This window comes from Neolamprologus brichardi, chromosome 17, assembly GCF_056152115.1.
Source record: "Neolamprologus brichardi isolate AB-2024 chromosome 17, ASM5615211v1, whole genome shotgun sequence".
Classification (NCBI taxonomy): domain Eukaryota; kingdom Metazoa; phylum Chordata; class Actinopteri; order Cichliformes; family Cichlidae; genus Neolamprologus; species Neolamprologus brichardi.
Genome location: NC_142120.1, coordinates 5,460,401 through 5,476,915, shown reverse-complemented (window position 1 = coordinate 5,476,915; position 16,515 = coordinate 5,460,401). Strand labels below are relative to the sequence as shown.

At 40.4% G+C, this 16,515-nt stretch overlaps 1 protein-coding gene across 3 annotated transcripts in view; it reads right to left on the bottom strand.

The window, feature by feature from the left end:
• Window positions 1-16,515, bottom strand: part of tbc1d22a (TBC1 domain family, member 22a) — a 172,056-nt gene that overhangs the window by 129,419 nt on the left and 26,122 nt on the right. For all 3 annotated transcript variants that reach the window (XM_087830307.1, XM_006780559.3, XM_006780558.3), the window contains exon 6: window positions 4,162-4,232. In XM_087830307.1, coding sequence (XP_087686433.1) covers window positions 4,162-4,232 — 71 coding nt within the window. The remainder of the gene's footprint in view (window positions 1-4,161; window positions 4,233-16,515) is intronic.

The window sequence follows — 16,515 nt, the reverse complement described above, 5'->3', positions numbered from 1 at the left end:
AGGAAGTTTAACTGGATGCCACAGGCAACCTGTGGAGCCTCTTGCAAATAGCGAAGGGAGGCAGAGGGAGCTATTCAGTGAGGCTAGAAATTGGCCCTCTCTTTTGTAGCCTGGTTTCAAGATTTTGTTTGCCTGATTCTTCATTTCCACTGCGGTTAATAACAGGGAAGACAGTTATGGACGATTTCTGTGATGTGGTGGTAAATGCAGCCCGTTGGGGGAGCATTAGCGAGCTCTGACTGCAGTGGGGAAACTTGTTTCTCGCTTTTGTCAAGTAAAGAAGAGTGCAGCTCAAGCATGCCTGCTGGAGGGGAAGAGGAAAAAAAAAATCAAATAAGTTAGTGCACGCTGGTGAGCAGGAGAAGGGCACAAGGGACACCACTGGAGTGAAGTTTTATTAGGTGCCTCAGCCAAGTTTATGGAATACAGCGTGGGCTGTGAGTCTCACTCTGTGTGTGTGTGTGTGTGTGTGTGTGTGTGTGTGTGTGTGTGTGTGTGTGTGTGTGTGTGTGTGTGTGTGTGTGTGTGTGTGTGTGTGTGTGTGTACCAGACAGAGAATAGATTTTTTGAGGCTGATCCCTCCTATCTATTTCTTCATTGGATCATACCACAGGCAGGACAGAAAAAGCAGTCAAGTGTTATGACACCTCAGACGATATTAGTGCTTCTGACACTTTGCACACTTTTTTACTTTCATCCAAACCTTAGATTTAACCCTGGGACAGTTCATCCCTCAAGAGGCTGCAAGATCTGGTTTTCTACAAGACCTTGAGAGGTGAAGTAGAGATCCATTCATATGTGTAAACAGTTTGGGGGGGGTGTTTTGCTTTGAGTCTAATGTCGACATCCTTTGCTCACACCGACATCTATTTGAGCAACAAATGGAAAAATAATAAGCATGTGAAGATAAAAGGAAACTTCCTGGTGTGCGATTGTTTTTTATTACAAATTCTTCCACTGCTAGGTAATTGTCAATCTGATTGTTTGTTAGAACTATTGCAAATGAATATGAGTAAGTTTGCTGAGATATAACAAGCTACAACCTATGGTGCTGAAAATGATGCTTAAAAACAACAAGTGCAGTTTCTTCAATGACCATTTGAGGCAGACTGATACCATAGACTAGCATGGTAAAATGCACAACAGCCATAAAACTCACATTTATGTGATGTTAAATAAAGCACTTCTGGCCACTGTAGTTAATTTCTCCATTCATAAAGACTATTCGGTACTTATTTTTTGAATAAGTCACAAATTTGGATTTAGCAAGAATAATTTTGAGGGAAACAGGTTATCTGGGGTGATTTGTGACTGAAGGATAGCAGCAAATGTGAAAACATGGCAGTAATACCTGCCACGGTTATAGGGTTTGGACACAGTGACACAGACAAAAATGGAGGCTGAGCTGATGATTTTCATTGGCGGCGAGCAGAATGGAAAGGACTAAAAAAAAATGAGTAGATCAGAGAGACAGCTCAGGTTAGGTAGTTTGGTGACACACTAAGAGAGGCAAGGGGGAGATTGTTTTATACATGTGCAGTGGACAAAGGATGTTGAAGATGGAGCTGCCAGACAGAAGGAAAAGAGGAAAAACCTCAGAGAAGATTCATGGATGAAATGAAGGAGAGGGTTGGTGTGACAGCAGATAGGGACAGGGTGAGATGGAAGCAGATGATCTGCTATGGAAACCCCTAAAGGGAGGAGCCAAAAGAAGAAGCCAAAGATAAAGTTAGGGGTGCGCTCACTTTGACAAGTGTTGCAACACTGGAGGCTGTAACTGGCAGCAGGCTGCTTGGCCTGGCTTCTGTTCGTTTTGAGCCTCTGCTTTGGACCTCTCTATCGTGTTTCTGGAGCTGGTGCATTTTGGAGCAGTTTGATGGAATTACCAAACAAATAAAACAGCACTAATTAGCACTACGTATGTGTGAGCAGCTCCACATACATCTCACTTTGATTTTAAGTGGGCTGGACAAGTGAAGCTCTCCTTTCTGTCAGTGGAAAGAACTTTACCTACACACTTAATCCCTTGTGCTTATATGATAATGTAAGAAAAAGAAATGCGATTTTAACATTGCATCGGTTTTTCCACATGACAAAGAAATGGTGCTGTGGTAAATGAAAGAAATCTTTCAGCATCTGAGCTTAAATTGTAAGAAATAAATATGTAAAATTACAGAAAAACAAAATCCTGTTAGCCCATTGTCCAGATGTTCCTGTAATTATAAACAGAAAGTTTCTGTTAATTCACAGAAAATGTCCTTTTTTTTTGAGGACCCACTGTAAAAAACAAAGTCAACTGTGGAATAAAAATAAACTTTTTCTGTTATTTAATTGTTTATAACACATAATTATTTTGGGGTATAATAAACGGCCATGGTGGAGGTCTACATTTGTAGGAAAAGTTGTATTAAAATACAGTGATAAAATGAATGCCTTCTTTCACATCTTTCAAAGTATCCTGTGGGCCAGATTGAAGTCTTTGTCCTTGGACCTCATGTTTGACAACATGAGGACTAGCAGTCAACACATTTTGCCTAACTTATAAAGGATCAACTGTTGGAGACCAGCTGGAGACGCAATCTCTGGGAGTATTGCATCATTAAAGACATCCAATGTAAAAACCTTGGCCAAAGCAAAATGTAGTGCATTAAACTTTATGGTTCATATTGCTGATGATTTAACACTTTCTTCACCCTTCAAAACAAAAACCACGAGGTTACAAAAATCAATGCCAAGTCCAGAGATGTATGAGCAATCTTACTTTACCAATAACCATCTTTTATATACAGCCCATGACAAAAGATACTGACTGTGACTAAGTGAGAACCTGCTTTTCTTCAGTGTCACAGCAATCCAAACACAGTCATATATATTTTAGCTGGAAGAACCTGATGTAGCAATTTGGTGCCAATTTGAAAAAATGTAATTAGATTTTTCTGTTACAGCTGTCAAACCATAAGGCACTGAGTGCTGTGTAACAGGGGCAGGAGAACTTGTGGAGGAGGGATCATTTCTATAGCATCCAGCAACAGTTTCTCTTTTCCATTTAATTTCTCCAACTCTTCAACCTTTTCAGTTTTGAATCCTTCATGTTCTGTTTTTTATAATATATTTCCTTGCCATCCACACAATCCCCACCTCTGCTAGCTCTATCTTTTTCTCCCCAGGGAAGCAGAGGTAGTGCAATCATTGTTTAAACACACCACAGGGCAGTTGTTCTTTGCACGCCCAAACTTTGCTGCAGTCTTCACTTTACATATATATATTTATACACATATACAGATTGTATGCATGCATGTTTACACTGTGCATGGAGACACAGAAAGATGCTAAATCAATAAATTAACTCTTATCTGCGGTACCTTAGTACACTAAAAGTCATGAGATGTCCCCCTCCTCGCTTCTGTCTGACTGCCTTCATTACAGTCATTGCTGTGCAACTTCATACAGTGTTATGAGCCTTTACTTCAGTTGAGTACCAAACAAAGCGGCCATTAATGGTTAAAGCACCCAGTTGGTAACCTCCCACTACCAAAAAAACCCCAACTCACAAACAGGCACAAACACACACATATACACGCACGCGTGCACACACACACACCTTTAATGACATCTTTTCTGCGGCACATTAACTATTGTGCGGTAATTAATGGGAAAGTCATGGTGTTCAAAAAGCCAGTCTTCTCTCTGCAGACTAGAAGCTGTTCACCACAACAATGGCTTAATGAGTAAACACACCGTGCGTCTCATGAATAAATTATTTGTGCCTTGCAATTAATTTTCCCTATTGAAGCTTGGAGGGAAAAAAAGCAGGACTGCTACCAGTCTTCATAAATCAAAAAAAGGGAGGGGTTAGGGAGAAAGAACATGACAGGAACTTTGAGCGTGTGTGTGTGTGTGTGTGATCATCTGTAATGCGTTGATCTGTGTGTTGCATCTGTGTGTGCACACTGGCTCATATTTGATTAATCTTTTTCCTCCTCTGCTTGGTTATGAGGCTACGCATGTCTGAGTGCGTTTGTAGTATTTGTGTAAATGTGTTTTTATGTTTTACAGAAATTTGTGTTTTAAAGCATTCTTGGGATCTAAATATAATATTTAATATTTAATGTAATAAACGTAGACCACTTGTGTGTATATAGTTGTAAATAAATAACTTACTGAGAGAAGTTTCCATGCTATCGGTCGGACCTGTCGAGGGATTCCGGACCAGCTGAGTTTCCGCAGCTCATCTGGAAAACAAACACACAAGAGGCTCTTTTTACACACCATTCTCTGAAATATGATATACACCGTCCTGTATACTACTTAATGTCTAAGGTTTAGGCATTAAAACATATTAACAGTGCATTCCAAACTGAAGTCACTGATGGATTTTATTAAATAATTAACCTCATACAATGAGCAGTTGATAGAAAAGCTAATCTCTTCTTGTTATTTGACCCAACCTGTCATCAGGCTTGTCAACATGTTGACATTCCAACCACTGCAACTTGTTACGTTATGAGACAATGTTACCTAATGGGAAGGCTAACTTGTCAGGGTACTTTTTCATTACCAAAAATAAACAACGCTTTGCATTTAGCTCCCAATGGAAGTTTATATTTACTGCTTCAGGGGGCAGAGCAGATCATCAACTAATCAGAGGGTTGGTGGTTCGATTTCTGGCTGCTCCAATCTACTAGATACTGATACTGAACCCCAAGTTGCTCCCACTGGGTTCATCGGCGTGTGAATGCTAGATAGAAAGCCCAGAGGCGTTAAAGCCCACTCACATCCTGGGCCTTCTGACCTCAGGAAATCACATGATAGGGTGGGGCTAGGTTTCACAATGAGTTCGGCTGAAACCTTGGCTGATTGGGATCTACACCCGTTTTGGGCGATCGTGGCTCAAGAGTTGGCAGTTCGTCTTGTAATCGGAAGGTTGCCGGTTCGAGCCCCGGCTCAGACAGTCTCGGTCGTTGTGTCCTTGGGCAAGACACTTCACCCGTTGCCCGGTGGCGCCAGTGTCCGGCAGCCTCACATCTGTCAGTGCGCCCCAGAGCGGCTGTGGCTACAATGTAGCTGCCATCACCAGTGTGTGAATGTGTGTGTGAATGGGTGGATGACTGGATGTGTAAAGCGCTTTGGGGTCCTTAGGGACTAGTAAAGCGCTATACAAATACAGGCCATTTACCATTTCACACCTTGGCTCATGTGATTAGGTAGAGGATCATTAGGGGGTTCATTGTCCCTCTTGGGGGACACTCCCATAGGGCTTAAATCTGGGACTCTGCACCATTTCATCTTAGAACTGAAGAAGCTTCTCGGATGAGAAGTGAAACATCTTCAAGCAACTTAAAGAAGTCCAGACGCTTTTCTATCAAACCTTCTTAGACTACATAGAAAACACTCAGAAGTATGAAAAGAGCTTGTGTGAATGATATAAAGCAATTTGAGTACTCAAGTAGAGTAGAAAAGGCGCTAAATAAAAATCACTTAATTACACAGTGAGCTGAGTTTAGTGGTTCTCTTCCTCAGTGGGCCTCACCATCAGTGTGCTTAGCTTGCAGGCGTTTCTTCAAAATGTAAAGCAGAGCTCCTTAGCCACACATTTTCTATCACTCTTGCCAGAAATAATAAAACAGCATAAGCTAGCTGGCATTAACATGCACAAAGACACAGCTCTGGCTCTGGATGGGTGTGTATTCCACTAGTATACAGCTGCATGCCAAGAAGTCAGAGACAAACATTGTATAATGTCTCAAGGAAGGAACTGTGGTAATACTGTGACAGATTGGTCATTTGGAAAAAGTAAGTAAATAAGTGATTACTGGTATTGTAAATTAAACGCCTTCGATTATTCACTACAGGAAAAAAAGTACTCAGTGCTTACGTTTAATGTGTTACAACCAGCACTGGTTCCAACTCATACTCGATCATCTGTACGTGAATGGTAAGACTAAACATATCTTTGAACATGGCGTTTATTTTGATCTCAGCTACATGCCTGTGAAGCATCATGGCTCTATCTTGAATAGTTTAACTGAACTGACAAAATATTTCACAGAAAATAAGGCTCAGTGCTAAGTGTTAGCCGGGCCGGACCTTCTTTTTCCCTCTGTGACACAACCACAGTCACAGTGTGAGAGGATGTGTGAGTGTGGGAATCAGCTATGACTCGAGAGAAAGCACTTTGTCGTGTGGTATTTAGAAACCACTGTCTTCTGGCGGGCAAAGTGTCACTTTGAATTTCCCTGAACCAAAAAGAGGTCATGTTCATAAACAGAACTAAAGCTATTGTTTGGAGCGCCACTTTTGTGTTCGAGGCACAAACTTAATCCTACTCGTGCCATAAGGTCTCCACCCAGTACAATAGAAAACGTGTCATTAGTCACCTAATTCTGACCCATATTGGGCATCCTTTTGTCCTCTGATGTAATTGTCATGTCAAAAACGTTCATCTAATATTTCAGTGGAATTCTTTGTAAAATATTCAATTTCCTCACAACAATGTAATACAGTGAAAAGCTTTAACACAGTTTATATTTTGGAATCTGTGCACCATAAAGAAGGTGTCTGGATGGTCTCAGATTTGTTTTGCAGCACAAAGACGAGCCCAAAGAGAGAGTCACAAAGAACCGTCTTCAGCAGCAGGAAGAATTCCTGCAGCAGATGGTTAGAGGCTGACAGAGCCCTGATCTCAACGTTATTGAGCCAGAAATACCAGCGAGAAACAGAAACGACTGAGACAGGCTAAGTCCACAGAATCCTCCAAGAGTTCTCCAATTCCTTTAAAAACTGTGGAGAAATGCAGGAGGCAAAGGATGCTCACAACAAACAGTGAGGTGATTTTACTGGTTACTAGACTGTAAACTAAAATTAACTATGGCATCGTTTGAAAGGGTCCTGACTGATTTAATGTTTAAGCAGTAAAAGCAGTAAAAGGCCAAAGGTTGGTCTCAGCAGAGGAATCATAATCAGACGAAAGACAGTCTAAAAAAAGAAATAAATCTGGCAAATATGAAAGTTCCCTGCCCCGAAGAGCTAATCACCAACTAAACCAGCAAACATGTTGGTTAATTGTGATGCTACTATTTCAGCCGTGTAGTAAACAGGCTTATGCATACACTACCACATCAAAGATTCGGTAGATCTCCCTGTTTTTCTGGGCTAATGAAAGGTTCAAGTGATGGCACACGCACGGTACAAGAATCACTGTTGGAAGGAGGCTATTGAAACCTTATTTTAAGGCAAACTTTATTTACTTGTTTGTTTTGTTTTGTTAGGGTTTGCTTCTTTAAAAATTTTAACTAGTGATTTTATGCAGTTTTCATGACCCAGTGTCTACTGAAAACACAAAATTATAGCTTCATCCCGATTCATTTAGCAAAGGCATAACATCTCATAAAACAGGTTCCTCTTAAGGAGGAAATTCAAGATGATGCGGACTCATCCACAGCTGGGCAATAAAATAATAAAAATAATAAAAAAGAACATTTTTGGTTGATAATAAAAAGGATTATCAAACAAAATGTTTATATAATATGATTCAGGGTCAATATAAAGTTGACAGAACTCATTCAATCCATGTTATGAGACACAATACGAAAGGCCAATGACAATGAGAAGCGCTAATGTTTGAGAAGCTACAAACCAGCATGTTGAGCGAAAACTCAAGCAACAGTGATATCGAACACGTGACACCCAACGGCACAACCCCAGACTCAAAACACGAGGGCGTTGTTAAGGAAATCGGGAGCGTGGAGATAATCTGGCTATTTAACCTCCGCCAAACAAGCAGAGCAGAGCACACACTGTTGCAAAAGCATGTTTCTACAAAGGCAGCTAACACCATTACAATACGAAACGCCGGTAACCACAGTTGAAAATGTCCGATTTAAGCAGCTGATTAAAGTAGCTGAGCCTCGTTACCAACTCCAAGGCCGTAAACATCCCGAGCGTAAACAGAGGGATGAACTTCTGTGTTCGGATTGCTGCTCATGAACAAGTCACACATCTGATCCATATATGAGCCTCACTGCCCACTTCATTGAGACTGCACTTCATGTCCCCTTTGTTCCTCCTGGAGCATAAGCAGACCGCAACCGAGTGTCAGTTTTGTTTATGTTCACCTTTATTTTATTTGAAAGGTTTTTTCCTTTGTATTATCGCAGGGTTTTTACCTTAGGATATAAAGCACCTTAAGGCAACAATTGTGGCGAAACGGCGCTATATAAATAAAAGTGAATTGGATTTTTTGAATTTGTACTGAAGATATATACAAAATCATTTCAGTGTTCCTTTTTTTCTATTTATGGGGACATTTCTCAACAACTGGAAACAGTTTGTTTCTATACAAATAAGAAAAAAAACAGTATAGAGGTAGTTATTACAGCTACTTCGTTTCTTTGGAACTGACCAAAGAATTTAGTTTTCCAGTTCACCTGTGTTCTTCTGTAGCTTTTGAACCCTTTCCCTAGTCAGATTTAAGATTTTACTTTAAGGTATATAAAAATGTTATTCATTTAAAATATAGCTCTACAATGTTAAACTTCTGACAGAAAATAAATCGCATTTAAACCAAGCTTAATCCTTTTCAAACCTCTAAAGTAAAAAGAAACCTTTGAGCTTGAAGTAAACACTGATATCGACTAAAAGAAATATTAGTAAATATACATGACGCCACACAGTTGGACGTGCTAGAAATCCGTATGGTGGTATACTGCATTAGTCTTCGTTGATATGAAGCTCTACATGAGAGGTACGTGAGATGACTGGATGACCCTGCCAATCAGAATCACGCAGTCCAGGAAACCAAAGATAAAAAATTATATGTATTTCTTCTGAGGAGTGGGTTCCAGGATGAGTTCTCGCTAACATTAACTCATCCATTATTCACAGATGGGCCTCGCTCTGCCCGTGCCCTGCAAATCTACAAGCCCCCATTAGCATTCACCAAACTGAGGGAAACATAAAAAAGGAATGGAAATCGCTTCACTTGTAATTGCACTGCCACTGTTTTACCTGCATTCTCCGAGTGAAAGAAAGAGAAAGGATTGATTTTTGAGCAAAGGAAATGCCACCACCTTAACATACTTTTTTCTGTGAGAAAAAAAAGACAAAAAAAACAAAAAACAAATGTACCTAATAAATAAGCCAAGTTCCTCCTCTGCTCCTATTCATGGAACCGGCTGGAAATTGATAAGGTCTTTGCACAGAGTGAACAGTATTGATTAGCGCTGCCAAATGACTCTGCCTTGCCTGTTCTTCAAGGCAAATGCAACGCAGAGCCAGTGACAGATAGCAGAATAGGAAATAGCAATCAGCTAAACAGCAATGGGCTAAGTCCATTGGCTAAATTGAGTGAAACGCATTAGAGCTTGTTCAGCTGATGGGAGCAGCTATTTATTCTCTTTAGTTCCTGCGCATCTTCCACTTAAAATTTCTCCCTTACCTTACCCCCAGTGACTTTAATTATATAGAAATTCAATACAGTGATCTAGTGCACAGCATGGGTCTGCTGGTTCAAAGACAGTCAGAGCCGTGATGTGGGAAGGTGTCGATTACCCCAAGGCAGCGTGTGCAGCAGCAGGTCGCAGTTTTAAAAAAAAAAAACTCCTTCAGACATCACACAGACCATAATAAACGCAAAGCAAAAGAATGGACTCCTTCCCTTTTTGCTCCACAACACTACAACAAGTTGAAGACGACACTTGGGAGGCTGCTTTTCCTTTATTGCTACAATTTTATGGTGTGGACATTTAAATCACAGCAGCAACAAAGTTGTCCAATCAAACCCAACTGCAACAGAAATATTATTTACTCACCAGATTTTTAAAAAACGTGGATATCAGTGCCGTTGCATTCATTCCCATATTCTATGTGTACTATCATACAACATACTTCTGCATGAATAGCGGTAATATGTACCTATTCAGGCACACTACTTAGCTTCTAACACAGTATAGCATCCTTTGAAAAGTTAATGCATTCATTCTTTCTAAAGAAACACCACCTCTGGTTAAAAATCAGTGAGTTGTGTCATCAGTTTTGTTTTGCTCTGTGATCCCAGCAAACACTTTACTGATGATATTATGAGCTCCACTGCTAGTTTCAGGTCATAGTGAACAAAACACAAGGTGGATTCTGCAAAACGACTGTCCTGATTAAAGGCAGAGAGGGGGACATCACGTTGACATGTTTACCGTTTAAACTGCATTGTGGATTATTAATGACAATGTAGTTTGATACATAAGAATCCTGTATATTATTTCAGAGAACTAAAGAGTACATTAATAAGTAATTTCAGCTGCAGGACTGGTTTCAGAACTACATTCTGAAAAAGGCAAACAACAATCTAAAAAGAATAGCAGGAAGTGTTAAAAACAAAATGATTCCCTGCACCCCGGTGCCAAATGTTTAATATTTTACATTAGATAGACATATTACTTTGTATTTATGGTTTTGTTTGTGTGGGTTTTATTGCATTCGTGTTTCATGTGCCTTTCAACTCATCTTAAAACTTTTTGGGGGGAGTTTGTGTAATCACGACACAAACTGGACCAGACATTACAAAAGATAAATAAATGCATTTAGAAAAGAGAGAAAAAAATACAATGCAACTGCTGGAATCTTTAAAAAAGCAGCATGATACAAATATTTGGAGATACAACCCCAAAAATTATGGGTTTTCACAAGTAAAAAGAACGGATGGAAATGAAAAAAATATCTATATCTTTAGTAAAAACATCAATTTGAGGCATTTATGTTTCCAAGCCATTCATCTTGTGCCTGACACTGTGCCAGGAAACAATCTTCTGTCCTATTCAAAAATATTTTTTCCTCCACAGTTCGCATTCTGTTTGGGGAATAACTCATAATGCGATACTTCATGTTACTTCCAACACATAACGCTATCCTGATGCCACAGAAGCTGAGATCGATCTGCACAGCGGCCGCTCTGTTTGCGCTCGAATCGCCCCGCTCCTGTGCTTGTCCTCGGGGAACATCCTGTTTTGCAGGCTGGAGAAGTACTCCGCATATTGATTGCCACGACTGCACGTCAGAGGGACCGGAGCATATTATTCTTATATTATTTTAACGCCTCCCCATTATAGGATGAACTTTTACATCTTTACCACTGGTGGCTGATCATACATCTGAATCTAGCAAGAGTTTGCTTGCCACGACATCTACCTTTCAGACATGCAGAGTAGAATACCTGCACTGAGGTTATGCAGAAATCATCTGCAACGGTCCTTAAGGGTGAAATAGTTATCCTATGTGTACCTCCACATTCATTATGCTCCTAACAGCCTGTCAAAAGGTATCTCTCCTCTTGCCTTGCACCCTTTGAACCTTCATTTGCACTGTCAGACAAAGAAATAGGTCCATGAATCTTGGTGATTTGGGCTTAATTAAACTATGTTATAGCTCACCTACCTGGCATTAATCTCTCCATAGGCTGCACAGAGGAGGGGAGTGAAGGGGCATGGGGCAGAAGTTGGCTAATGGTTTTTACATCCTGATTTTGCAGTGATTTTCAAAACGCCTCTGTCCTTTGTGGTCAAATATTCTGCAGGAACAGCTTGTGGGAGAAGGACTGCATTGCTTGTGTATGTAGATACGCAGCGGTGCGTCCGAAGGGCAAGGTGCAAATATTTACTTACACCATGCAGCTAGCAGAACAAGGAAAGGTGCCCTACATCCTATAGAGAAAACGACCTCTATTCCTGCAATTCACCGTCTTCCAAACATTCCCCAGCAGAGTGCCGGACGACTACAGAATCCAAATTAGTTACCCTGATGGTTCTAGACCCACAGCTTGACTGTAAGGAGGACGTATGCACCACAATGGTTCTGTACATGAAAATACAATGGACCAACCTTCCAGTATCACACATTCTAACTACTCCTGACTTAAAAGGCTTCCTTGAGCTGAGAACTGCATGAGGAAATATATAAATCTATAATCCATCTGTAAAATCTACTCCAAGGTGACGCACTATTCTTCCACAAGAGTCTTTAAATACTGATTTATTTATTTATTTTTAAATTGCCATTTCCTAAATGAATACTACACAACCATACTGCAATTCCCAAGAACTCATTGCTAAGGAATAAAACTCAATTTCCCACAGTGGGCAGAGATAGAGAGGGCAAAATGAGCATAGCTGACATACAGGCTAAATTGCAGATGTCGTTTCATTAGTGCGAGGCTAGCTCATCTCTCAAAAAACATATAACTCTCTAGGGCATCTCTTGTGCATTATGAATGAGACAGCCGAACCCAAACTCCACTGGAATAAATTAAAGGCATTTCGTGACATTTCGAAAATTAATCTGTTGTTTTTGCTCAGCGGGCACTTGTCAAAATGAAGGGCGGAGAAGTTTCTGCAACTGTCCCGGAGGTGACGAGGGACTAGCTGTCGGCGTCACTTTCACTGAACAAAGTTAGCAATGCAAACAAGACACTTTTAGCTGACAAATTTGTCACTCCTCGCTATACATCATAATATCTAGAAGAGAAAAAAAACCTATAAGGACATTTCTTTTAAAGAGGTCTCTGGAGACAGGCAAAATTAAAGCAAAACCTCTATTTAAAGTCAATTCACCCCACAGGCAGTTATTATAGAGAAGTGGAAGAGGGGACCCTGTGGAGACCAATAAAACATCTCATTATGTTATAAGGTTCTTTTGACTTAACATGATCAGCATCGTGGGTGTTTTTCGTGTTGGACACAGATCTCAACGGATTATTATGGAGGGACAGACCCGACCTTGGAGGAAGCTTTATTTATTACCACCATTAAAAAAAAAACAAAACAAAAAAAAAACACCTGTAACAACTCAAGGGCAAGAGCTGCGAGTCTGTGGCTACTGTATTCCATTATGTATGAACTTACAGGAGTTCACTTTGTCTTGGCTGGAGTTAAGCCGGGACCACAGGGGGGGATTAGGACACCATGTACCTTATGTTGAACACCCACAACAGCTCCTCTGATGGGGGGGACGCTCAGAGGGAGCGAATGCTCAGTGACTCTTGAAACATTCAAAGGGCGCAATATGTTTTATCAGGTTTATATTTCATTAAAACTTATTTAACCAGCCAAGATAAGCCAAAGTGTTACACAACCAAACTCTGAGAGCAGTATCAAGGGGACATAAAGGTCACGTCAAATGAGCGCAAGGCGGAGTTTTCCAGTGCATTCACTCATGTACCGTCGCAGACGGCGGCTTCACTGAGCAGACGGGGCTGGCTGCCTTGATAAAGGCCACCTCAACTGTGCTTATTAAAGCAGGAGAGAATGTGTCTTTGTCACCTCTCTGACCCAGATTCTCTCTGGCACATACATGTGGGCCACAGGATCACTTCCTTAACATTTAGCTAGTTCAGACATTGTTAAAGACAGAGGCCTTTCTCAATAAATTCCAGGGTTTGCAGCACTGTAAAGACAAGTTAATCCTACTTCTAAATTATTAAGAAACCTGCATTAGAACACAGCCTCAAGTATTTTCCTCATGAAGTGTTTTTGAACAAGTGACAAAGCCACTGGCCACAGCGAGTCTAAAAACAGTAAACTGAGGAATTAACTACCAGGTAAAGATGAGAAAAATAAATAATTCTATTAGAAAAAAAATCAGTATTTTTAAATCTAACATTTATTTTGTGACCTTATGACCTTCCTGTTTGAGTCCACTGGCTGCATCAGCTGAGGCAGGTGAAGCGACATTGTTTTCTCCATAAATCCAGTGTACTTTACTTTTAGTTATAGTTTCCTGAAGTTTCTGAAGACCTTCTAGATGAAGAGCTGACAGCACCTATGCACATGAAACTGAACCTTATATCCATGAAGTGTGTGAGAACAGTCTGTACTCTGACATACGGCTGTGGGCGGGGTTCACACATATCCACCTGCTCTCAGAGCAACAAGCTGGCTTGAATGTGGAGGACAATCTCACTGACAACTTGTATTTCTTCTTTTTGGAATTATGCAAACGATCTGTTTGAGTGTTTTTGGTCATTTGTTGGTTATAACAATTTATAATCTGACTCTCATACAGCTGTAAACTTGAAACCCAGTTCTGGTTTGTTCTTCTAGCAGTGTTGTGGCTGCGTGTTTCATTGTGTTTCTCCTTCCTCTGGGTTTCTGAACTCTGAAAAGGTCTGAATCTGGTTATATTTACTACTGGTACCTCAACATCTTTTAATTATGTCAAATACTAATTCCAAAAAGGATATACAGATAGTCCACAGATTGAGATACTTTGGCTCAAAAAGCAAACAGTACTATCTGTTTCTGACTATATAATTTTAACAGATTTAACAACATATCACCCAGTCTGTTTTATTTTAACTAAAACCATGCTCTTTTTTTGAACAATGCCCAATCACATCAATGTGATTTATTTTTTAACACTGATTTACAGCAATTTTAGAAGGCGCAGACAAACCATATCAGCCTGCAAATAGGAACATGAGATCATAAACCACAAAGGGCTTTAACAAATGATACATTTCCTCCACTAAGGCAACTAAGGCTGAGTAGAGCCCCATCAGAGGTGCTGCTTGTCTCTGTTTATCAGCAGGACTGTGCAAAACACTACCAATTTAATGAAACTTGGCAGAGAGGCAGAGCACAGGCATAGAAAGAACCCATTAGATTATGATGCTGATCCAGATCAGTTTCTTAAAAACTGTGAGAGAGCGCAGTGCATTGGCAAAGAGCGTGCTCTGCAAGTGTGCCATTCCAGTTTGTCTCTTAATTTGCAGGACTTGTTGAGCCTTGCTAAACAGATAAGTTTCTCTTCTTTTTTTGGAGCTTGTTAGACCTTAAACAATTAGGAGACGAGCAGCATTCATTAACAAACAAGGTGAGACCAATGTTCAGTTTCAATATTAGATGAATTTTTGGATGTAAGCACACTAGTAATGCTCACTGAACCCTTAGGTTTTTGAATGCTAATTAAACATAATTTACCTCAATTTAAAAAGGATTTCAGCTTCTAATGAAAATGGTTGCGTAACCCAAGATGTTAAATAAGAAAACAAATCCTGAGGAACACACTTTATTGTGTTCAGAAAGCCTAATGTAAGAAACAGCACATGTGAGAAGATGCTCTGGTCCCTCGTTTTTGTCTAAACACAGGTTTTGTTCAGGGCTAGGCGGTTGGACGGCAATTTTCTTGGATGATTTGTATTGTTTTAAATTAAGTTTTTAAGTGAAACTGCTACATAATTGTTTTTCATAGACGCCAACAGAGATCAAAAATGTTGCCTTTCTAGGTAAGCTAGCTGCATGTTGCTAGTTTTTTCCACCAGCATTGCCACATGTTACAGGTTGTGCATCCAAATGATTTAACAGCATATGTTATTTGCTCCATTTGCTCATTTAGATGCTGCAAGAAATCCTGGATCTGTCAGCTTCACGTATGTTTCTGGGCTTCCGAGTCTTGCTTCGTTCAAAACAAAAATAATATCAAAGCGGAATTTTTGTTGCATTTTCCACAAAGAGCGGGTTATTTGTTGGGTTATCACCTATTGGGATCTTGAGTGTGCACAAAGTATATAGTCAAGTGCCACCAATACAATCATCCAAGCATGACAAAGGACTGAAAGAGTGAAACAACAGAGCTCAGAAGCTCCTCTCAGCAAGGGAGGACTCACTATAAACAACCAAGTAATGAAAAAAAAATCAAATGGAGCTCCTATGAGGAAGTGTGCACACATGTGTGATTGTAAATGTGCATGTCAGAGTGTGTACCTGCACCCCTTCCATGTCTGCCTGTCTACCTGCCTGTCAGTCAGTCTACCTGCCTGTGTGCACAGTTCTGTGAAGGCCAGGAAGAAGAATAGAAGACAGCGGGAGAGGGAAGAAGTGCTGTCAGTCAGTGTTGGATGAGCAGGGAGCTGATGGGAGCAGGAGGGAAGACGGTTGGCGGGCCGGAGCCATGCACTATTCAGGCGCCATTCAATCGGAGCGCGACCACTGGGGCAAAACACAACACACATATTCACGCACGTGAATACCACACACACACACCTGGCCAAAGAGTTGTGTTCTGCAACAGAAGCTTCCAGAAGCTTCTTCAGCAAATCCAAACTCAATCCTGCGAACACTTAGCTTTCCACATACATCAGCTTAAGATAAAGTCAACCTACAAACACCAATTTGATGAAACTTTGAGCATCAGCTCCATCTTAAAGGCACAGTATGTCATTTCTGAAGTTATTAAATAAGCAAAAATAATGTTGTACTCATAAATATTAAGTGATTAATATATAATTAGTTCTTCCAACTAACTGATGTGCTCTCATAAACGTAGACTTAATCCATTAAGAATTATGCAGGAGCGGGCTTCAATCTGCTGAAGCCACATTGTTGCACCACCATTTTGAATACACTGGCCAAGATGGACATCATCACCATTCTGCTTAATTATCTATGTGACTAGAGACAAGCCACATATGCACCACACCAAAAGCAGAGGAGAGAATCCATAGGTGTTCGTGTGTAGTAGAGGCAAATTTCC